The sequence below is a fragment of the Plectropomus leopardus genome, chromosome 17 (assembly GCF_026936395.1).
Source record: "Plectropomus leopardus strain MGB_pleo_1.0 chromosome 17, ASM2693639v1, whole genome shotgun sequence".
NCBI classification, from domain to species: domain Eukaryota; kingdom Metazoa; phylum Chordata; class Actinopteri; order Perciformes; family Serranidae; genus Plectropomus; species Plectropomus leopardus.
The window spans coordinates 33,100,549-33,124,401 of NC_142192.1; the positions used below are offsets into that span (position 1 = coordinate 33,100,549).

Here is a 23,853-nt window from a genome sequence, read left to right on the forward strand (position 1 = left end):
ATTAACTTTGTTTGTAATTTTGTGTTTTTTTTGGATATTTGTTTTTCTTATTTTTAAGTTATTCTTTTGGGGTATTTTTTCTATTTTTTCCTTCAGTTATTTTGAGGGTGTTCTCTCTTTTTTCAAATAATTTTGAGTGTTTGGGTGTTAAAATAATTTATTTGTTTTGGGGGTGTTTTTGTATTTTTATTTTCTAAATACTTTTGAATTTTGGGTTGGTGTTTTTTCAATTTAAAAAAAATATTTGTTTTTGGGGGGCTCTATTTTTTTTTTTTTTTAATTTTTACAATTTTGAGATTTTACATCCTGATAACAGTTACTTTTACTCATGTACCATTGAGATTGCAGGACTTGAAATGAATCTGTACTTTAAAGAGTATTTTCACAGGGTGGTACGAGTACTTTTACCTTGGTAAAGGATCTGAATACTTGTTCCATCACTGCACGTATCTGTGTCTGATCAGTGGAGGAGAATCCTGCAGACAGCTGTCAACCCTGAAAAACAACCCAAAAAAAGACAGACAGACTCATCAAAGAGAGTCGCAAAAACGACGTTAAAAAATTTCAGGATGAGTTTCTCAAGTTTCGATATACTGAAAATGATAAATATCGTGGTTTGGGTGTTTTTTCTTGTATGTGGGTGGTGATGGTGATTAGTGACGGCCTTTAATGTGATGAACCGTCCGCAGAAAACATAAAGCGAAGAGTTTGAGTGAATCTGAAATGAAATTTGAACTCAGAGCGACAGGAACCGCTGACGTCTGACTCAGTGACAGATCTTCCTCTTTCACTGAGGAGGCCGACCGACCGAGCGACCGACCGAGCGACCGACCAAGCGCTCACTTCTCAAACCTCTTCATGCAGACGGAGCATCGCTCAGAGTCTGAGCTCAAACGTCTGGACGGTGAGTAGCTGCTCAAACCCTGATTTAATCAGTTCAAAGTGCATCTGTATTATTGTCTGAATGAAGCAAACCAAGGTTTAACCTGCAGGAACAGGTAAGAGACTAAATCAGGAACATTAACCCTTTAAACCATTTGTTGGAATTTCTTTAAGAAATGACAAAAAGGACAACCAGAAACTGAGTGAGAAATGTTTCAAAAATAAAAAAAAAAAACTTGGGGGAAACTAGATTCAGAAATGTGATAATTACATTAAAAAATTATGTCACAAAATTATTAGGATTTTTTTCAGAGCACGTTTTTCTTGGACAATTTCTTGTGCATTTGTGTTTTTAACTAATTTTCTTATTTTTATAAACTGTCTTTTAGTTGTGTTTTACTAATTTTCATGAAATTTTCTTGTACTTTTTTTTTTTTTTTTTACTAATTTCTTGTTAATTGTAATTTTTGAGTCAATCCTTTTTGTTGTTGTTGTTGCTCATTGTCCTCAAAGAAAGCAAATTGTTTTTTTTTAATTAATTTTAAATGGAAAAAAAATGCCAAAAAATCAAAGATGAGATGAATTAAAAACACACCTAAAAGTATTTTTTTAAAAATCACCAAATCTTTTAAGAAAAAGAAAATTCTAAAAGGGAAATAACCAAGGCTATCTATAAATCACAAAAAATTTGACAGGAAAAATAATCACCAAAAGAAAAATAAATTGCCAAAAAATTTAAAAGAAAACATTGCCACAAGTTTTTAAAAATCACCACAAATTGCTAAAACATCCTAGGAATGCCCTCCAGTCCTGAGTCATTGGTGCTGAAGACCAAGTCGAGTTGCTGTTTTCGATTTTGTCGAGTGCCAAATTTGTGACTTGGGTCTGTCCTGATTCCAGGTCATGTGACTCGGGTCCACACCACTGGTCACAGTCAGCATTTTGATGCTCGTATCACTCCAGACTGTTGTGTCTCATTTCTCTCCATCAGGTTTGAAGATCATCATGTCGACAAGGGGAAGTTGGTTCTTCCTGTCAAGTTTCCTCATTTCGCTTCTGTCTGTCCTGCTTTCTTTTAGCCCCTCGCTGGCTTACTCACTAAAAAACTGCACTGCTGATGACAATCGGACTTGGGTTGAGTGCGCAGATCGCGACCTTGCTTTCATCCCTGATGACATTCCCAAAACAGCAGTAACTCTAGATCTCCGCTTCAATCACATCTCAAAGATAAACAGGACAGATTTCAGCCGTCTCTCAAAACTCAGATATTTACAAATTGGAAACAACTTGATTTCTCACGTAGACAATGGAGCTTTTGCAGACGTGGAGTTAGTAAACCTCGACATGGGCTCAAACAACCTCAGCAATGTGACGGACAACATGTTTCAGGGACTAACCGAGTTAATTTATTTGTCCTTGGAGAAAAACCAAATCACATACATCTCCCCGTTGGCCTTTCAGTCACTGATCAGCTTACAGACGGTACAACTGACGTATAACCACTTAAATCAAATGACCGATATCGTGCCACTCTTACAACTACCAAACTTAAACGACCTGCTCGCTGATAGTAACTATTTCACCTCCTTTCAGTCAGATGAGCTGCTTTGTAATACGTCAAACCTCAGGACACTGGCGATATTTACTGATTCAAAGTTCAGCATCACAAGGGACGTTTTCCCTCATCTTCAGTCTATCACTTTAGATACTGGGAGTGGCCTGGAGTGGGATGTCCCGGACCCGATCTTTCTGAGGAACCTGACTACTTTTGGGCTATTCGTATCTAACGATAGTCGTGAAATGTACCAAGCGATGCTGAAGAGTGCTGAGTCAGTGCAGGATCTGTCAGTGTCGTTTTTTCACCACGATCGAGAGATAGAGCTGGTGGATATCGCGTGCCAAAGTCCTAAGCTGACAAATCTTAGTTTGTTTATATCTCACACTGTAGGCAAGAACGAAACATTTCTGCGGTCTTGCTCCCAACTTACTGAGCTGGATTTATCCCATAATAATCTGGAAGAGCTGTCCGAGGCTTCCCTCAGATCAGTGAAACAGCTCAGAAGCCTGGACTTAGCAAGTAATGCCCTGTCTAGAGTGCCTCTGGGCGTCAGAGGACTCTCCTTGCTTGAATTTCTGGATCTGAGTTCAAATGTCATCGGCGAATTAGGCTGCTCTGATTTTCTAAATCTGACAAGACTTGCACAACTCTATCTCAAAAGCAATCGCATTTCGACACTCAAGGGATGCGTTTTTCAAAACCTGAATGATTTGAAAGTGCTGAACGTTGGAGAAAACGGAGTTCATGTACTTGTTGATTTCTTCAAGTTGAATTTACAGAAACTAGAAGTTTTAGATTTGAACATGAACATTTTGATGCAGCTCAAAACAGGAGACTTCAAAAATATGTCTTCCCTCAAATCTCTGTATTTAGAATCAAGTAAATTTTATGTTGCCCATAAGGGGGCTTATGATGGACTGAACAATCTTCTCACGCTTTCTGTAACACAATTTTTTGGTGACATGGATTCCATTGCAAACGCTTTTAGAGGACTACAACGCCTGGAAAGTCTCAAAATCCACCTCACATCTTCATATGACAGCAAAAGTTCTCAACAAAATAATGAGACACATTCTTCCATTTCCCCATTGGCTTTCTTGAAAAGCCTGCTGATACAAAATTATGATTGGCATCATCAAATTTTACCTGATTTTCTAAAAGGTCTGAATTCTTTAGATTACTTTGGGGCGGAGAGATTCTTCACAGAGTCACCTCACCCGGACACATTTAAATACACTCCCCACCTGACAAGTCTTCACATATTTCAAAGTGATCTGCAAGTCTTTAACCCTGAAGTGTTTCAGCCGATCCCCAACCTGCAGTCTCTCGATCTTTCCAAAAACAAGCTCAGATCCTTGGATTTTCTCGCCAAGGCGAACCTCTCGGCTCTTAGGGTGTTGACAGTAAGAGACAATGCCTTGACAGTGATCGACGAGGTGGTCATCCAGTCTCTTCCTGCACTAACGTACCTGGATCTGACTGGTAACCCTTTCACTTGTAGCTGCTCAAATGCTGGTTTTATCCAGTGGGTGAAAAATAACAACCAAACGCAGGCTGTTAACGCCTACCAGTACCCATGTATCTTTCCTGTGGCTGAACAAGGAAACAAGTTGCTAGACTTTGACGTCCAGTCCTGCTGGATGGACATTAGCTTCCTCTGCTTCATTTCTAGCTTTTGTCTGACTCTGCTGACTCTCCTCACCTCCTTCATCTACCACTTTCTGAGGTGGCATCTCGCCTACACCTACCACCTCTTCCTGGCCTTCCTCTACGACAGCAGGAAGAGGAAGAAAGGAGCTCCTCATCTGTACGACGCCTTCATCTCCTACAACGTTCACGACGAGGCCTGGGTCTGCAGAGAGATGCTTCCGGTGCTGGAGGACGAGCAGGGCTGGAGACTCTGTCTGCACCACCGCGACTTCCAACCAGGTAAACACTTAGGCCAGAGATAAAGTTGCTGTTAACTACGTGTATGCATGATAGCTGCCACATATCTCCTGCGTCAGTTTGACATGATGGCTGTGCAGTGTGGATATAAACAGCAGGGGCAATGTAGAGGCAGAGCAGATGTGACAGAGTAATGGGGATTATAAATGGCAGCAAGCACAAGAGACATGTTCTCCTCATTGCCCTGATTGACTTGATTTAGAGGCCTTACATACCACTGATGTCGTTCCTGTTGTCGCCTGTTCTGCCTTGATCTCGGCATTAACATGATTGTAACCTCCTCAAGTGTCGCCATGCAGCAGTTGTATACAAACTGAGCTCTCTCCTGTGCTCTCTAGAAGTATCCTCCAGTTAGGTACAAGGTAGATCTAAAATCAGAATTGGTCCTTGATCCTGACTACATCTTTAAAGTTGAGGGATGAGTTGATTAAAATCATCTGCAGCGATGAAAATTCCATCATGGTGTGTGTATGTTGCTGCTGATGGCGTCATTCAATTCCTGCAGAGCATTTTTTGACTGCACTGCATCAGTCTTTTGTCCTGTCACCTCTGAACAAGGTCCGCCCATCCAGTGCAACAGCTTGATCCACGATGTTAGGGGTTAACCATGTCTCTGTAAAGATGTGCACAGAGCAGTCTCTGATTTGTTGCTGAGTGAGTCTCAATGACATCTAATTCACTTTGTTCTCCTGTGAGCGGACATTACCCAGAAGAAGGCTTGGAAGAGCAACAGCTCTCTGTCCAAGATGGGTCAGCCTCGCCCTGATGCCGGCTCTCCTCCGTTTTTTCATCTTTCGGTTTCATTTCTCCCCTCTGGTCTGACTGTCCGCTAGGTGTATGTCGTTGGTGGGGATCCTCTCGCAGTCTGCTGCATTCAGTCCAAACTCCACAAAGCTATTTCCGATGTTGATGAGTGCCTCTGTATCATAGAAAGGATGTGCTTTAGCATAAGGGGTCATGGAGTCAAAAAAAAGGAAAATATAGCAAAAAAGTAGCAGGAAATTTAAGGAGCTACTGGGTGTTGCATGTACAGATGCCGTCGTCAGTAACGGCCATGACACAGCCGTAAGCGTACGTGATCGCAATGTTAAACAGGAAGTTTATCTTTGGCCTTACTGTCTTCATCTCTGTGTGTTTGTCTTTTTGTCTGTGCACCACAGATCCTCGCACAGGTGCTTGCTATTTTCCCTATATTTAAACAATTATCACATCTTGCCCCTTTTAGGATGGCACAGTATTTAGCTTTTCACGTCCTTCACGTGGTGAAAACACAGTGGATAAGGGACACAAGGGACTTGCTGTTTACTGCTAACTCCACAAGTCTCTCTCTCTGTGTGGTGGAGGTAGCATGTAAACACTGGTGTGCAGATACCACAAGCTCTCGGTCATACATGAACGTGGCTCCCACACTAGGAGCTCCAGATTAAAAAAAAGGCCAAAAAAACGTGACGTCAATGACATTTTTCAAAACAACTTGGCACATCAGGGCTTCAGGACACTTGGATTACTTTGGACCACCATCCTTATTGTTTCACTGTAAAAATCCTTCCATGTGGTTTTCCTTCAGTGTCTGAACTGTCCACAGGTAAACCCATCATAGAGAACATCACAGACGCCATCTATGGTAGCAGGAAGACCATCTGTGTGATCACGCGCCGCTACCTGCAGAGCGAGTGGTGCTCCAGAGAGATCCAGATGGCCAGGTGAGGGCGCTCACATCCGTCGGGCCGGCTCCGCCCTCTGATTGGTCCTCACGGTCTGTCCCGTCCGTGTCTTTGCAGTTTCCGTCTGTTTGACGAGCAGAAGGACGTGTTGATCCTGCTGTTCCTGGAGGACATCCCGGCCCACCAGCTGTCTCCGTACTACCGCATGAGGAAGCTGGTGAAGAGACGCACCTACCTGAGCTGGTCGCAGGCCGGCGGACACCCGGGAGTCTTCTGGCAGAACGTACGGAGAGCTCTGGAGACGGGGGACGATCTCACCGAGACCGCCAACCTGCTGACTGGACCAGCAGGACAATGAGGACATCACTGGACCAGCATAGCCCCATAGAGCCACTTTTCCATGTCAGGAACTTAAAAACATGTAACAGGCATCCGTAGTCTCTGGTTCTGCTTTTGTTTCCACGTTCTACCCCCTGCTTTAGGGCTTAGTTTCTCCTTACTTCAAATTTCAGGAAGTGATACTAAAACCAAGTCCCAATGTGCTCAGGAGAAGGAGTGCAACTGCTGATGTGCTTCATTAATAATGCAGGGCATGTGATTAACTAAACACTGCAGGAATGTTTGTTTCAGCATCAGACAATACTCTGATTCAGAAAATCTGACGTGTGTTTTGCTGCATCATCTCCTTTATTTTTGTTCCAAGTTTAAATTTTCCTGACACACAGTTTTCATTAATTCATTCATTGAGTCAAAACCTCAGGAAACACATTTTGGTGCCGAGGTACATACAACAAACACTTATCAAAGCAGAAAAACGCGAGGCTTTTACAAAATATATAAAATAAAACAACAAACAAATCTAAAGGAAAAAAAGAGTCACAATCAATGAGATCACAAATTAAACCTTTGAATTCTCTCAGTGTTATCAATGAGGACAGCTTAAATTTTTGTGGGGTACAGTAGGAAAAGGCTATTCTTCCCAGCTCAGTCTGAATTTTTGGCACCTGCAGGGTGAACAACAACTGGGAACAGGTACAACAGGTGCCAGCACTCCATGATAGGAGCTTTGTAAGCTTTGTAAATAAATACGAATAAATACTGGTGTGTCCTCACAGAGAGAGCGGGCAGGCCAGTTTTTGGATAAAGAAGACAGTGGTGTGTCTCGTAGGTATCACCAGTGAAGAATCAAAGGTTGGAGAATGAAACTGTCTGCAAATAACATCTAAAAAGTCCAAAACAGAAAAGAAAAACAACTTCAAAAATTCTTTTTCTGGTGTATAATGTAGAGCCAAGATTTGTTCCTGAAAAGAAAGCCTAATGTTGCCCTCAACTTTGACTGTAGCATGTCAACGTGGAATTTAAAAGTTTTGTGGTCATTTATTTTAGATTTTTATAAATAATTTTTTGAACTGACTAATTTCTTGCCATTTGTGGGACATTTTCTAGCAAGACAAACAAAAAAAATCCAGCTGCTGGTGTCTGCTGTCTGACCACAGACTGTAAATAAAGATTTTAAGATGAAATGAACGAATGTAAAGATTCTTTATATACAGTCTACGTGTCTGACCTGCAGCTGGATTCAAACAGACAGTAAATCAGACCGTTACTCCACATTACGTCTGTTGTTTCATTCACCTAAAGCGGCACTGAACAAACTCGCAGTATTTAATTTGACTAAGACCTGCAACAGAGACGTCAAATAACTGTCTACATGTCCTCTCTTCAGAGAGATGTGTAGCTGCAGATTATAAGGCTCTTCTGCTAAAGTCACCTGATTCATCTGGACACTTATTCTACCGATGCTTTTAATTTGAAGGCCAAATGTGAGTCTTAGGTAGGACCCGAGCCCTTTAAGAAATTATTAATATTATTACTCTTATTATTATTATTCTAGTGCTCTAGGTTGGACTAGCGAGAGTAAGGCCCGTTTCACACAGCATGTGTCAGGAGCGCGTGAGCAGCGCCGGGCGCTTTGTTTTTTTGTTTCGGCGCGCATGTTATCAAGTTAGAGCGCGCACAATGCCCGTCTAAGCAGCGTGTTAGCTGCAGCACATCTAGAGAAACGGTGGCTCGCTGATGTTTTTTCGCGTGTTGGGCACGTTTGTCAGCAGAAATAGAGCTAAATGACGTTTTGATGATTTTATTGACTATATTACTTTTTACTGCAGTTTAAAAGTCTCTCTGTCACACAGATGAGGAAATACAAAACCAGCTGTTTTACTTCTCTGTGTCCCTTTCAAAACAAAAGCCCTCTGACAACATCTCTGTGCAACATACAAAGCATTTTACTTTGAAACATTTGCAGGCCCGTGTTGTCGGCTGCGCGCGAGCTTCATACACGAGAGGAATCTGAGCTTATAAACATGGTGTGTGTGTGTGTGTGTGTGTGTGTGTGTGTGTGTGTGTGTGAGAACAGCACGCGCATGAATCACGCTGCTGCCATGCGGGGCTCGAGGCTGACTCTCGCGCTTCAGATGCGTGGCATGGCGGACACGTTAACGCTGCTGTGGACGTTTCGTGCAGCTCACAGCGGACTGTAAGTGAAGGCGGCAGTCCGAGGCCGGCCTGGGCGTCCACGACCAGAACTGCAACCACGCAGAAAAGTCTGAATAACTCTGAGACCGTCTGTCGGGTCCACTTACTTTTGTTCCCGCTGAAAGCTGCCGGCTGTGCCGTGCGGAGGGATGTTTCCGAGGCGTCGTAGCTCTTGAGGAGCCTCTCTATCCAGCCTGGGAACCCGGCTGTTTTTAGGGGACCTTGTTCAATAAATCCATGATGGAAAGATCCGATATTTGGTGTCTTCCGTCTGTATTTCATCCACATTTTGATGATAAAAGTACATAAGCATCGATGCTAAACGCCATATTGGTTTCCCATAGTTCCTTCAGGAGCATTTCGACCAATCAGAGGTTTGCTTGGGTGTAGTCCACCAATCGGAAGATGATCTGACGCTTTGTCATCGTCTACGTATGTCTTACGTCATCGGGAGTAAACTGATTGGCCGAATCCTGCTGTATCTATCGCTCTGTGTTATTGGTAGCGCCTCCTGCATTAGAATAAACTCTGGTAGCCCTTATGATGATAATAATAATAATAATAATAATAATAATAATAATAATAATAATAATAATAATAATGATGATGATAATGATAATAATAATAATAATAATAATAATAATAACAATAATGATAATAATGATAATAATGATAATAATTATAATAATAATAATAATAATGATAATAATAATGATGATAATAATAATAATAATAATAGTAGTAGTAGTAGTAGACAAGGGTAAATCAGGAGACAGTGTAACAGGCAGTAGGGCCTCTTATGGACGTTAACCCTGTGTTGACTGCAGGCAGAGCAGGCAGGAGGATCGGGGCCCTCTCTGGAGTGTCAGGAGTGTGATGTGGCCCTCTGCAGCAGCACAGAGAGGAGCTGCTTTGCAGAATGGCACAGATAATGTGATACACAAACAAATACTTTTTAAAAAAGTGTGTCCATTTTTAAAAAAAAACTATAATAATTACAATGTTTATTTTTTCAGTTTCTGATTCACAACACTTGGGAGAAAGGTTTTCTGCAACAAAAAAACTTGTACTAAATACTTTTGTGTCATTTATCACTAAATATCTGTTAAAATCAATTTCTGTCTTGTTTTTTCTTTTGTCTTTATGGTATCATAACTATTTGAACATTCAGGTGACATCACTGCAAACTAAATATTCTGATAGTCCAGGTTGTCCTGAAAAAAACAGATGTGTATATCTTGATTGTGCATCGAGGGGCTGAGGTTTTAATGCATTATTACGCAAAGAATCCAAGAGAACCAAAACCAGGAAACAGCGGTTCAGTGCTCTGAAAGACGTTTGGGCTCATACAGACTGTGGAGGTCTTCATGGGGTTAAAAAGTTGATTTCCCAAAGAACGGCCACTTTAAATGTTGCTGCTGCAAAGACTTGTGGGACGGATTCTGTCCTTTCCTTTGGTAGAGGACAGTCCAGTGTTATAAAGGAAGCATTGAAGCTCCTCTCCTTCATTTTGGGAGAATTCAAACAGCGATGATCACGGCAGCTGCTCAGATACTTCGGGGTCATCTCACTCAGTCATCTAGATCACACTGACTCATTATTCTTACTAAACTATTCATATTTACACTTATGGAGGAATTTCAAACAGCACAAATGATGTTGAAGGCCAATAAGAAGCTACTTCAGGAAAATACCCAAAAATGGCTGAGTGCTGGAGAGGCTGGCTAACTCTGATGGTTTTAGGGTTTTTCTTCTGAAGAGGATCAAAGTCTATACGAGAGTTTACACTGATGCTTCTTCAGGACCTTCATGAGTCCATCATCTGTCCTCTAGCGCCTCCCTCAGGTCAAACTCACATCCTACACAGTCTGGGACCTCCCATCAGCTGTGATCCTCAACACACTGAACTCTGTGATCACTGACAGGAGGAGACTGTCTGTCCTCCAGAGGACACAGAGACACTGAGGAACCAGGAGACCAGGACCAGAGCCCAAAGCCAGGATAAAGAGGTTCAGTGAATGTGGTGCTGAAGGTGTGGAGGTGGATCAGAGAGTCAGAGGAGACTCTGAAGAAGGACAGAGAGCCAGCAGGACAGTCCACATACACTGCTACTCTACCAGAGACAGAGGAGGAGGAAGAGGAGGAGGAGGAGAAGGTGATGGGTGTTTGGCTGTTATTGTGATAGACACAGTAACCATCATCATCAGAGCAGTTCAGACTCCAGGACTGATCGTTTAGTCCAAACCAACAGTCTTCACTGTCTCCTCTCCTGCTGATTCGTCTGTAACTCACTGATATATCAACGCTTCCTCTCCACTCGACCTCCCAGTAACAGCGACCAGTCAGACCAGTTCTACACAGCAGCTGAGGCCAGAAGTCAAATCTGTCTGGATGATCAGGATATGACTGATCCTCTCTCACATGTGTCACCTCTCTGTTGTTTTCGGACAGTTTGAGCTCGTTGTTCACTGTGTTTGTGTCGACTGTGAGCTGACAGGAATCTGACGGAGAGAAGAAGACACAAAGTTATTGATTAGTTATCAGTTATTAATGGATCATGGCTGTGATGATGACATCAGAGCTGTGAATGAGTGATGTCACAGCGTGAAGAGTTAAAAACACGCTCACACGTCCTCAGATAAGATGCATTAAAGCAGAAGGAACGGCTTTAACAACACAATTATACTCTTCTGTTGAGATGAGGGAAACATCTCACAGATTACATCTCCACTCATTTTCAATGCTGTTAGCAGACTGGACAGGAAATGACATCATACACGTGCTGCTCACACTTTTCAAAATAAAACTGTGAAGAAATAAAGTCTGCAGATGCTGAAAACTCTTGTTCTTTCTGTGGGCAGGATGATCAAACTTTGATCCTTTGAGTTTTTCACTGTAATATCAACATGAATTTTTGCTCTAATTTAAGTTGTCGTGTTTTTAATAACTAACATCACTTATGATTTTACTCTCAGAGATATAATTGGCTATTATGATGATACAAGAAACAAATATCTGAATTATGTTGTTAATTTCTTTAATTTTAATGAGGATTTTTTTTATTCACAAAATATTTATAGGTTCATGCTCCTCTTTATATTTTCTTGATTTAATTTTGTTCAATACTTTCTTCTCTCTCACTCATAAATAACAAAAAAGCAATAAATTTTTAGATTATTATAAAAATGTATTTGATAAAACCCCTGATGTAATGTGAATACTGTATGTATTATCTTTATTACTGTCTGTGTACTTTATTTTTAGATGACATTTAAAATATTTTATTGGTTTATATATTGATATTATGTTTATTAATGTTTATTATCTTCTGTTTAAAGTGTTGTTTTTGTGCTCTCTTTGTGTTTTTGTTTGTCTGACTTATTTATTTGATTTGTTAAATAAAGCTGAAAAAAAGCCCAAAATCACGAAAAAATATTTTGCTCTAAATTAAGTTGTCGTTTTTAATAACTGTAACATCACTTATGATTTTACCCTCAAAGATATAATTGGCTATTATGATGATACAAGAAACAAATATTTGAATTATGTTTTATTTTGTTAAATGGGGAAGTTCTTCATCCACAAACAAACATGCTTAGGTTCACGCTCCTCTTTAAATATTTTCTTGATTAATTTTAATTCAACATTTTCTTCTCTCTCACTCATAAATGACTAAAACAAGCAAAACGTTTTTTAGATTTTTACAAAAAGTTATTTAGTGAAACTCCTGACATGATATGAAGAAGTATTTTTACATATTTATTATTGATATCTGTGTCCATTTATCTGGTTTCTATCTTGATATTGTGATTATTTGTGATTATTTCTTATGTTGTGTGTACAATAGTCAGTCAGTCAGTGTTTCGTGCTCTCATGTATGTTTGTGTTCTTGTTTGTCTGACATGTTTTCTTCATATTTCGTTAAATAAAGCTGCGATCAATAAAAAAACACACACTCACACTTCCTCAGACCTGGTCTCAACCATCGGACTCCAGCAGGCTCCGCCCTGAAAGGAGGAGGGGGGTCAGAGCAGCACTTCCTCTGTCACCATGGAAACATGGACATGACCTCACTCTCACACACACAGCTGTGTGTTTCTCTACGTGTTCATCACCTGTTATTCATCAGCTGATGATCTTTGAGTTCAGCGTACCTGAGCAGGTGGAGTTTCAACACTTCACCATCACACACAGTCAGCCGATCGCTCGTCGATACACAAGTATTGATTGTTGGAGCTTTCAAAGCAGCTGTTTTGGTGCTGATGAGCGCCCTCTTGTGTTTGTGTAATAATGACCGTTGTCTGTCAGAAGTAAAGGAGGACGAGCCTCTGACGGAGGAGGTCGGGGTCCACGGTTGGACGGACAAACTTTCACATCACGTCTCCGAGCAACAGTCAACACTGCTTTCTATTTTCTGTCCTTTAGAGCTGAAAATATGACAGTAATATTAGTACAGTCCTCTCTGTGCTGAGTCCCACTTATCAGCCAGGGGACAAACCCAAAACTCCCTCTAACCCTCAGGTCTCATTGTGGACGTTTGTGTCCAAATGTCTCATTTCTCACTTTAGTTTTGTCCATCATTCTGGCTGTGTTGCTGCATATGGCATGAGTACATGAGTACTGTGTACAAATGATGGGTTAAACCTTTAAATCAGCTTCAGTCCTGATCAAAACTACCAAATATTTCAACATTTGGGGGATTTTAACCCTTTAAATGCCAGTTAGATTATATCATGTCACAGTTTTACATAAAAAAAACCACAGACATTGAGTTATTGTCCACATAATAAATGATGGGGGGGGGGGGCTGGATTTTTGTTTCCAGTCTCAGAAATGTCAAAGATGAACTAAAACATCATAAGTGGACGTGGAAGGTCACTGACAGAGCGGCACCATGTGACCAGCTGAGAGCGACAACGTGTTGGTTATTATGAGCTTTAATGAATTATACCTTATGAATGGATGAGTGTGTTTGAGTGTGTGTGTGTGTGTTATGAAGACGAGCGTCTGAACGTTGTGCACTATGGTTTGATTTGAGCTCTAAAACCTGCAGCGTGACGTTGACGCATGTCAAGCCGCCATGACAGCGGACAAACTGTCTGGATTCGCCACCGTCTTATTCTCCACTGCTGACACAAGTCAACGCTCCAGAAACGTGTCATCACGTCCCTCCCTGTTCTGGCGCGTCCTGGCTGCTGTTCCCTGACTGCTGTTCCCTGGCTGCTGTTCCCTGGCTGCTGTTCCCTGGCTGCTGTTCCCTGGCTGCTGTTCCCTGACTGCTGTTCCCTGGCTGCTGTTCCCTGGCTGCTGTTCCCTGACTGCTGTTCCCTGGCTGCTGTTCCCTGACTGCTGTTCCCTGACTGCTTGTGTCTGTGCTGAGGCTCTGATGTGGGAACAAAGCGTTTGTTGATCAGCTGTGTCTGTTTGAGGTCAGCTTGGTGTGTCAGGGTCACATGAGCCAGGCTGACAGTGGACCTCCTCTAACAGACTGAGTGTCTGTGGCTGCAGCAGGCCTCTTCATACCTGAGAGTGTCCAGTCTCCACCGGGGATCCTCCAGTCCAGCAGACAGACGCTTCAGTCCTGAGTCTCCTGGATGGTTGTAGCTCAGGTCCAGCTCTCTCAGATGGGAGGGGTTGGAGCTCAGAGCTGAGGCCAGAGCAGCACAGCCTTCCTCTGAGACCAGACAGCCCGACAGACTGCAAACACACAAAACGACACACAGGTCACATGATCTGAGGGTGCTGACTGCAGTACTGCCATACTGTCGCCTGCTGTGGAGTTACAGGAACATTAGGACTGATTTTTGACGTCTCACAACCAAACACCCACTACTGTCCATCAAGCATCTGACAACATTACAGGCAGCTCTTTGAGTCCTCTCTGGATCATCAGGATTTAAGAGGCCGTCAGTTAAACATGTGGATGAATCCTGACCTGAGAGTCTCCAGACGACAGTGAGGACTCTTCAGTCCAGGAGACAGCTGCTTCAGTCCTGAATCCTGCAGGTCGTTGTTACTCAGGTCCAGGTGTCTCAGACTAGAGGACTGGGAGCTGAGGACTGAGGACAGATCTGCACAGCTTCTCTCTGAGAGCTTACAGCCGCTCAGCCTGAAGAGACAACAACCAACAAGAGGAGAAACATTTGAGTTAAAATGTGATCATCTTTGATTAATGAGTCTCGACTGAAGTCGAATAAAAAGAACCCAAATCTCAGTCAGCAGCTCTGCTCACAGTATAATAACAGAGCTGCATTTAACACTGAGTCCAGAACAACAACACTTTAAATCTGTTCAGTAAAACTGAAACATTAACTTCATCCAGACGGCAGCCAGCGAGGAGTCACTAAATCTGGAGATGAAGAGCATAATCTCCTCTCAGCACAGGTTAAAATCCTTACAGTTAATCATGATTCACTCAGGAAGACAGAGGACATCCAAAACCATGATATCATGATATAATGGTCTTCTCTGTGTCAGCTGGAGTTCATATCTGTGTGCTGCACAGCAGCTGGAGCTGAACTGAGAACATTCAAATCCTGTTAAACCTTCGACAGATTCAGAGACGCTGACACGAGAGAGGCTGTTTTAACTGCAGGAACCTTAAAGAAACACCTGAAATCATCCCAGATTATCTGTAACTGGGTCTGACCTGAGAGTCTCCAGAGGACAGTGAGGACTCTTCAGTCCAGGAGACAGCTGCTTCAGTCCTGAATCCTGCAGGTCGTTGTTACTCAGGTCCAGGTGTCTCAGACTAGAGGACTGGGAGCTGAGGACAGAGGACAGAGCTGCACAGCTTCTCTCTGAGAGCTTACAGCCGCTCAGCCTGAAGAGACATTGAAGAAAGTCATTAATGTGTCTGTCCTCTCAGAGACAGTCATGTATGAACAGCTGTTTGAATGAATTAAAGTCTCTCTGTACTCACAGAGCTTTGTTGGAGGCTTTGACCACTGGCAGCAGCCTCAGAAGAGCCTCCTCTGAAGCAGAGTATTTCTTCAGGTCAAACACGTCCAGATCTTCTTCTGATGACAGTAAGATGAAGACCAGAGCTGACCACTGAGCAGGAGACAGTTTACCTGTGGACAGACGTCCTGATCTCAGGGACTGTTGGATCTCCTCCACCAGAGAACGATCATTCAGTTCATTCAGACAGTGGAACAGGTTGATGCTTCGCTCTGCAGAGAGATCCTCGTTAATCTTCTTCTTTATGTACTCGACTGTTTTCTGATTGGACTGTGAGCTACTTCCTGTCTGTGTCAGCAGACCTCGTAGGTGTTTGTGATTGGTCTGCAGTGACAAACCCAAGAGGAAGCGCAGGAACAAGTCCAGGTGTCCATTTGGACTCTGTAAGGCCTTGTCCACAGCACTCCGGTAGAGACGTGTTGGTTTAGGTCTGTCTCTGAATACTTCAGACCAGGATGTAGTTTGTTGTTCTTCCATCAGATTGACTCCAGAGTTGATGAAGGTCAGATGGACATGAAGAGCAGCCAGAAACTCCTGAACACTCAGATGGACGAAGCAGAAGACCTTGTCCTGGTACAGTCCTCTCTCCTCTTTAAAGACCTGTGTGAACACTCCTGAGTACACTGAGGCTGCTCTGATATCGATGCCACACTCTGTCAGGTCGGACTCGTAGAAGATCAGGTTTCCTTTCTGCAGCTGCTCAAAAGCCAGTTTTCCCAGAGACTCCATCATCTTCCTGCTCTCTGGACTCCAGTGTGGATCTGTCTCAGCTCCTCCGTCATACTTGATGTTCTTCAGTTTGGTCTGAACCACCAGGAAGTGGATGTACATCTCAGTCAGGGTCTTGGGCAGCTGTCCTCCCTCTCTGGTCTTCAACACGTCCTCCAGGACTGTAGCAGTGATCCAGCAGAAGACTGGGATGTGGCACATGATGTGGAGGCTTCGGGAAGTCTTGATGTGGGAGATGATCCTGCCGGCCTGCTCCTCATCTCTGAACCTCCTCCTGAAGTACTCCTCCTTCTGCGGGTCGGTGAACCCTCTGACCTCTGTCACCATGTCAACGCACTCAGGAGGGATCTGATTGGCTGCTGCAGGTCGTGTGGTTATCCAGAGGCGAGCGGAGGGAAGCAGTTTCCCCCTGATGAGGTTTGTCAGCAGCACATCCACTGAGGTGGACTCTGTGACGTCAGTCAGGATCTCGTTGTTGTGGAAGTCCAGAGGAAGTTGACACTCATCCAGACCGTCAAAGATGAAGACGACCTGGAAGTCTTCAAACCTGCAGATTCCTGCTTCTTTGGTTTCAGTAAAGAAGTGATGAACAAGCTTCACCAAGCTGTACTTTTTCTCTTTCAGCACATTCAGCTCTCTGAACGTGAATGGAAATGTGAACTGGATGTCCCGGTTGACTTTGTCTTCAGCCCAGTCCAGAGTGAACTTCTGTGTTAGCACCGTTTTCCCGATGCCAGCCACTCCCTTTGTCATCACTGTTCTGATCTGTTTGTCTCGTCCAGGTGAGCCTTTAAAGACGTCCTCTTGTCTGATGGTTGTTTCTGGTCTGACTGGTTTCCTGGATGCTGTTTCAATCTGTCTGACCTCATGTTGATCATTGACCTCTGCAGTCCCTCCCTCTGTGATGTAGAGCTCTGTGTAGATCTGATTCAGGAGGGTCGGGTTTCCTGCTTTAGCGATCCCCTCAAACACACACTGGAACTTCTTCTTCAGGTTACATTTTAGTTCACGCTGACAAACTGGAGCAACAAATTCTGAATGAACACAACAAAGAAGATCAATAAGTCAAAGAGGACATTTCAACAGGTCATGTCCTCACAGACTGAGTATATGAATATATTTTGGTCCGTCTCTTGAGACGTCAGTAAACGTCCCATTGATCCATCATGTTAAATCTGTATAGAAATCCTCTTACGTCTCTGCAGACAGTCAGCCAGCTCCTCCTGCTTCATCCTCCTCAGGAAGTTCAGGGTGATCTTCAGAAACGCCTCTCTGCTCCTCCTCTGCTCCTCGTCCTCCCTCTGACTCTCAGAGCATTCTGGGTAATCTGACCTCAGGACCTTCTGGATCTTCTTCAGCTCGTTCTTCACAAAAGTGACGATGTTGTCCTCCAGCTCCTGGAACAGATTATTAGATGAAGGACACAATCAGACATCAGATCCATGTTGGACACACTGACAGTCCACTGGTCTACAAAGTGCAGCACGGAGACGACTGTCAACACAACAGGTGGAGACCTTGTTGTTGGACATGAACAGACCGTAAATATGGAGTCCAGGTGTGTCTGATGCTGCTGGGCAGACTGACCACTGGGAACCTCTGAGCTCTGCTGGTCCACCCTGTGGAGGAACCATCAACAATCAGCTCACATTGAACCACCGACTGTAGAAGGTTTATGATTCTCAAACAAGCCGACAACACGGAGTTAAAAACATTGTGTTCAGTCATGATTGAAGATCAGATGTAAACAACACTGACAAGGATGGACGACTGATTCAGGATCTGTGTAACATCACGCCCATCTGTTTCATAAGTTTGAAGGTCTTACTCTGGGTCATCAGGACGGCGTCCATCTTTGAAGGTAATCAGATGATCCAGAGACCGATCACTCTTCATGGACACACAGCTGGGTACAGGAGACTTTTCTCTCTGCTGCTGAAAACTGAGAGAAACAGTGAAATTTATTGATCACAAAGTATTTCTACCTCTGGTTTCACTGATTTCATGTGAAAGTAAAAGTTGTTTTATTGCCGTTAAAGGACCCTGATGTCCTCTGTGGACAGGGACGCATTTTCATTTATTTCATGTCTTTGACCTGATGATCTTGTTCCAAAACTCTTGTACCTAAATCCAGCAAAGATCGATTTCCACTTCAAAAATGCCGTATATGACCGACCCCAAAATGTTTACTATGCTAACAGTCGAGGTTTTAAACACGTCCTTGACGTCATGAAACAGTTTCACTCCAAAAGTACCGCTTTGGTTTGGGCAACAAAACTTCATGGTAAGGTTTAAAAGAAACATCATAGTTTGGCATTAAATAAGTACTTTTTCACTAATATATCGTGACACATGTGACGTGACATACGTGACATGTGTCTCTAGCGTATCGTACTTCACATACTCACATGCTAGGATACGTTGTTAGTAAAATAAGTCAGCGTTGACTTTAGGACACAAACAGCAGTCTCCTGGGTAAAAGTCCCGTGTTTGTATGAGCCGCCCACCACCCTGAATGTGTTTCTCTGATATTTGAACAACTTTACGTGTGCTTTGTCACGTGTTCTGCTCGCTCACTTCCTCTTCTGCTCCTGCTGTGACTCCTACAGCCACTGGAGGGCGCCGCCTTACATTAATGTCAGCTGTAATAAGCTGCTGGCACAGTCCACCTGTGTGGTTGTGTTTTCAGTGAGAGCGGGCTGTAATGTTCTCTGTACTCATTCGACATTTCATTTCAGCTTACTGTGCAGCAGAGACGTCTCGTCCTTTCAGATCCATGCCTCGATCGTGTGACCGCTCGGTTTTGGGGGTCACACGGCTGGTGTCAGGTCCCGGTCCGGGTCCAGGTTGACGGGTGTCTGGGCTCTGAGGGGTCCTGGTCCACAGAGAGGAAGACCAGCAGGGAGAGAAATTCAGTTTTTAATCTTCAGCCTCAGGAGCTGCTGAGAAACTCTCAGCTATCAACAGGAAAAGGACCAACACAGCAAAGTTTCACTGAACGTAGTGAAGAAAATGTGTGTGAGCGCCGAACAGCTGAAGATTATGTGGAAACAAGATGGAATTATGTGTCACGAGGAAAAGTCAACACTCGACGTCTTCATGCAGAGCTGCGATTTCAGCTCACGCTGTCTCCACATTACGTCTGAAACGTCCATCAACACCGAAGACGGACGACTTCCCAACCGGAAATTCAAATTTTGGATTTTCACAATGTGATATTTCTCAGAAGGACGTTCAGGATTTTAGGACGTTTGTAAGATTTGAGGACCTTTCTAACATTTGAGGACATCTCTAGGATTTGAGGACATTTCTCATATTTTAGGACATTTCTAGGATTTTAAGACATTTTGACTTCAGAACATTTCCCACATTTAAGGATGTTTTCAGGATTTCGGCAGATTTCTCAGATTTTAAAACGTTTCTTGTATTTTGGGACATTTTGGGGATTTTGGGATATTCAGAGGATTTTAAGACATTAAAACAATTTGAAATTGTTATTAGGATTTGATGATATTTCTCAGTAGGACGTTTAGGATTTTAGGATGTTTCTCAGATTTAAGGACATCTTGAGGACATTTCTCATAATTTAGGACAATTCCTATATTTGAGAAAATGTATCAGATTTGAGGACATTTCTTGGATTTTAGGAGATTTCAAACACTTGAGGACATTTCCAGGGTTTTAGGACATTTGGACATAAGAACATTTCTCAGATTTAAGGACGTTTCTGGGACTTGTTTTGATCAACAAGCTCTATGTTGATGCTGTTTTATGCTCTCTGGCACCTTCTGGACACTAAAAGGACAAAAACAGTTCCCAGTGTGAGTCCCAGATTTGTCCCGCGGGCCGCAGGTTGAGCATCAGTGATGTGGAGGTTTGTTGTGAGTGAGTGTGGAGGTGAGAGAGCAGAGAAACAGGAAACAGAGTTCATCAACATGTTGAAGGTGAAACTGAATCAAATGAGACGTCAAGTGTTGAGTGAGATACCTTTTCATGCTGGAGATCACCTGCAGCGTCCTGACGGAGACACACAGAGACAGAGACAAAGACAGACATGTCCATCATTTTAAGTGTCTGCTGTCAGAGAAACTTTGTGCTGTTGAGTCTCGATCAGAGAAAGGTTAGTAAATGTATAAAAACTGAATATTTTCTGACAGTAAAAAGAAAAATCTACTAGGAAAAGAAAACAGAGAAGTAAATATACAAAAAATCATTAATTTTCTCTGACATTTAAGTAGTAAATGTACAAGAAAAATCCTGAATATTCTCTGAAATAAAATTGGTAAATGAAGGAGAAAAAAATTAATTATTCTCTGAGAATAAGGTGGTGAATTTATAAGAAAAAATAAAATGTGCTCTGATTGTAAAAATCTAAATTTATGAGAACAAAATATGGATCATCTCCACGAATGAACAACAAACCACCAAAAATTAAGATTAAAGTGGTAAATTTTCACACAAACAATCTTGAATTTTAAGGATTAGATTAAATCAAATGTTACATGTTACACTGTGACAAAGTTTTAGTTTTTTAAAGTTAAAATATTCATTTTTTCTCCTAAATGTACTACTTTGATATCAGAATATTAAAATATTAAAAGTGTCAGCTGCTCGTTCTGCAGCTCTGAAACTTTAAACTTTATAAGCAGATTTAAACTTTATCATCATGAACTATATTTAGGTCTGACTGTCAGTGATGAAGGAAACGATCAATCACTGTAGTTTGTGGACCAATCAAATCAACTTTATGGATGACATCTGTGATCAATGTTACAGCTGATCGATCAGTCTGTGATATTATCGATCAGCTGTGATATAACATCACAGTAAAAACAGACTTCAGTTGTCTCCTTTATTGAAGCGTCACTTTGTGCTGAAATACCTTCCAAAGCGGAAGTAGGCGGCACGTGATCAATCATTGTAGTTTTCTGCGTGAACGCGCTCGGAGAGTGAAGCAGAAAGGGTTAACAGAGACAGCTGATGGCCTCCTTCATGGCTCCTGTTTCTCTGCCTGAAGCTGCAGGTTTGTGCAGCAGCTCAGTCACAGAGAGCTCTGATACTCTTTAACCCCCGACTCAAGCGCGCTCCCGACGCACCGAGCAGGAAACACCTGAGTGCGCGCGCCCTGTATATTACTGTATATATACTGTATATGAAGATTTATGTTTCTATGATTATATCGATATATTTATGTGTGATTTATTTCTTTATAAACTGTCTAGGATTCACACTGACATGCGCGTGCACCTCGCTCACTTTTAAAACGCTTTACTGTGCGCGTGCGCAGCCCCCGTCTTTAATTTGGGAGTTTCAAGAGAGTCAAAAAGTGCGGAGTGACAGTCCGCTCCTTACCTGCTCCTCTATGCTCCTCTCTGCTCCTCCGTTAGTGTCGCGGAGAAAAGAGTCAAAGCTTCAGACGGAGACGACAAACTGCGACATGAAGACTCAAAGGTGAAAGCAACTTGCAGAGAGAGGGGGCGGGGCTAACTGCTGCTCTGCACCTCCAGGAGCAGAGAGGAAGAGCACAGCTGACATGAGAACAACAACAAAAAAACCCCCAAAAAACTGGTCAACCAACTGAATTATTTTCAACAGTTTTTTTAACATCCAGAATCTGGACTACAGTTCTGCCATAAGCATGAACACAGACAGAATTATCAAAAAACGAAGACTGAAAAGTAAGGGCCCCAAGGGTTAAATTATATATAAATAATAATATTATGTGATATATCATAGTAATATATAATTAGCAATGGTGTCTCTGTGACGGCTCACAGCTTCATGTGATGACATGCAGCTCCAAAACACAGTCACGTGAGCACACAGCAGGCGGTCAGGTGGACTGTGGCTCTCCTGGATGCAGGACTCTCACAACACAAAATACATCAAGTTACTACAGCGTGCTGTGATCCTATAGTGTATATTATTTGTCTGCTGCATTGCTTCAAGCTGCGTATCAACGTTTACATCACACCGGCAAAAAAAAAAAAGAAAAAGCCAATAATCCTTTTGAAATATGAGAAAAGAGCGATGAACTCAGCCGCCGTCTACAGCAGCACACACACACACATCATGTGCTTCATGAACATCCTGCTACTCCAACATGAGCCAGCAAGAAGCAGCAGGCTGATCCACAATGAGGAGCAACAGCTCGGATCAAGAACCTGGATCCGATCGTTACCGGCCCTGCCTCTCCCTCTGAAGTACGGTGGCCGCGGGGTGATGGGTGTGTGCGCGACGACTGACGCGGAGGGGGTGTTGGGGGCGTTGTTGTTGTCACGGCGGGAAAAGAGAGAGACTACATATATGAGTTTGAGCTGCCAGTGTGCCCGTTTCTGTGTGCTGATGAAGGAAATAAAGGTCCTGTATCACCACAGCGACTTCTTCCTTTTCTCTCCACAAAAGTCGGTCTGGACTTAGTTAAAGCGTTACCGACCGCAACGAGCCGAGCAGACATTCAGACCCGGTTCGCCCTGAACTACGGTTCGGGGCTGAAGAGGCGGGGCCACAGAGAAAAAGGTAACATCGGGGTCTCGTCCGGGATCGACGCTGACAGAGAGCCGAAAAGAAGAGTCGCCGCGGGCGGATTAAAACGAGAAAATGACGGCACTCGGAGGTAATGCTAATGGCGCAGCTAGGCGGCATGTTAAGATGTTGGACCCAAATGTGAGCACCGACCCTTTCCTGTCAGATATTACAGAGACTGTACGAGAAATATGGAGGCAGGTAACCGAGCGGACGGCGGATACGCTGACAAAAGAGAGGACTACGACCTCTCAGCGGTTAGCATGGAGCTAACGCTAGCTGCAGGTGGAGCCGGCTCAGTGGCGCGTGAAGCAGAGAAAACTCTTTTTCCGGGTTTAGAAAAGTGTAAAATACGTAGAAGTGATTAACGACAGCCGAACGCGGCCGAGTGTACCCGAGTGTACCCGAGCACTGACTCCGACTCACAGGCGCGCTCACACAGATGACCCGCAAACAGCGCCGGTGCACGAGCATTCCTCTCGTAGTAGCTTAGCTTATTAGCAACAGCAGCTAATCGCCGCTATAACGACAGCGCTGTCGGTTTTAATATTTACGTGATTATCAGATAAAGGTATATTTATCTTTCTCTATACACACACACACAAATATACATACAACTCATCAGGGATCATATCGTAATCACGACCAGAGAAATCAAATTAACAGAATCTGAACGTGTTGTGCCCATAAAAAGGTAATAAAAGGTGCTGCTTGTAATTTTGCCCCGTGTATTAATACACAGCTCAACTTTTAAAAATACTACGTTCAGTACCTTTCAGTATCTGTCTCTAGAGCTCCGCTGCTCACTGATAACCGGTAGTTTGAACACAGACCGTAGACCGTATATACGGTCTCTAACAGACACGGTGAGACCTCCATATCACAGCTTTACAGCCAGCAGCGTATGGATGTGATGTAAAATGGTAAAAACGATGAACTGTGATTAAAAAAATGATGAATTGCAGCAAAAATATCCGTCACTACGGCCGGTACGAGGCCTGTGCTGCCAGAAACTCTTAGAGTTACAGGCGCGTCCACGCGGTAGAGTCCCGG

The 23,853-nt window shown here is 43.1% G+C and overlaps 2 protein-coding genes and 1 pseudogene across 3 annotated transcripts; 1 reads left to right on the plus strand and 2 right to left on the minus strand.

The window, feature by feature from the left end:
- Positions 1-515: 515 nt before the first annotated feature.
- On the plus strand, positions 516-6,864 carry LOC121940726 (uncharacterized). Its single transcript, XM_088090810.1, has 4 exons — positions 516-904; positions 1,874-4,369; positions 5,973-6,090; positions 6,169-6,864. Exons 1-4 carry the CDS (start codon positions 859-861, stop codon positions 6,407-6,409), a joined length of 2,901 nt encoding a protein of 966 aa, XP_087946936.1. The 5' UTR covers positions 516-858; the 3' UTR covers positions 6,410-6,864.
- Positions 6,865-9,573: 2,709 nt separating this feature from the next.
- On the minus strand, positions 9,574-14,378 carry LOC121964681 (neoverrucotoxin subunit alpha-like; annotated as a pseudogene). The gene is made up of 4 exons (XR_015779549.1): positions 14,371-14,378; positions 14,110-14,283; positions 12,547-12,686; positions 9,574-11,087 (listed from the first exon to the last, which is right to left on the minus strand). The product of XR_015779549.1 is annotated as a neoverrucotoxin subunit alpha-like (transcript).
- A 100-nt stretch (positions 14,379-14,478) lies between these two features.
- Positions 14,479-21,772, minus strand: LOC148186736 (protein NLRC3-like). Its single transcript, XM_088090813.1, has 9 exons — positions 21,628-21,772; positions 20,263-20,292; positions 19,019-19,150; positions 18,104-18,217; positions 17,816-17,894; positions 17,471-17,672; positions 15,509-17,309; positions 15,236-15,409; positions 14,479-14,695 (listed from the first exon to the last, which is right to left on the minus strand). The coding sequence occupies exons 2-9, from the start codon at positions 20,268-20,270 to the stop codon at positions 14,494-14,496; spliced, it is 2,712 nt and encodes a 903-aa protein (XP_087946939.1). The 5' UTR covers positions 20,271-20,292; positions 21,628-21,772; the 3' UTR covers positions 14,479-14,493.
- Positions 21,773-23,853: the final 2,081 nt, after the last annotated feature.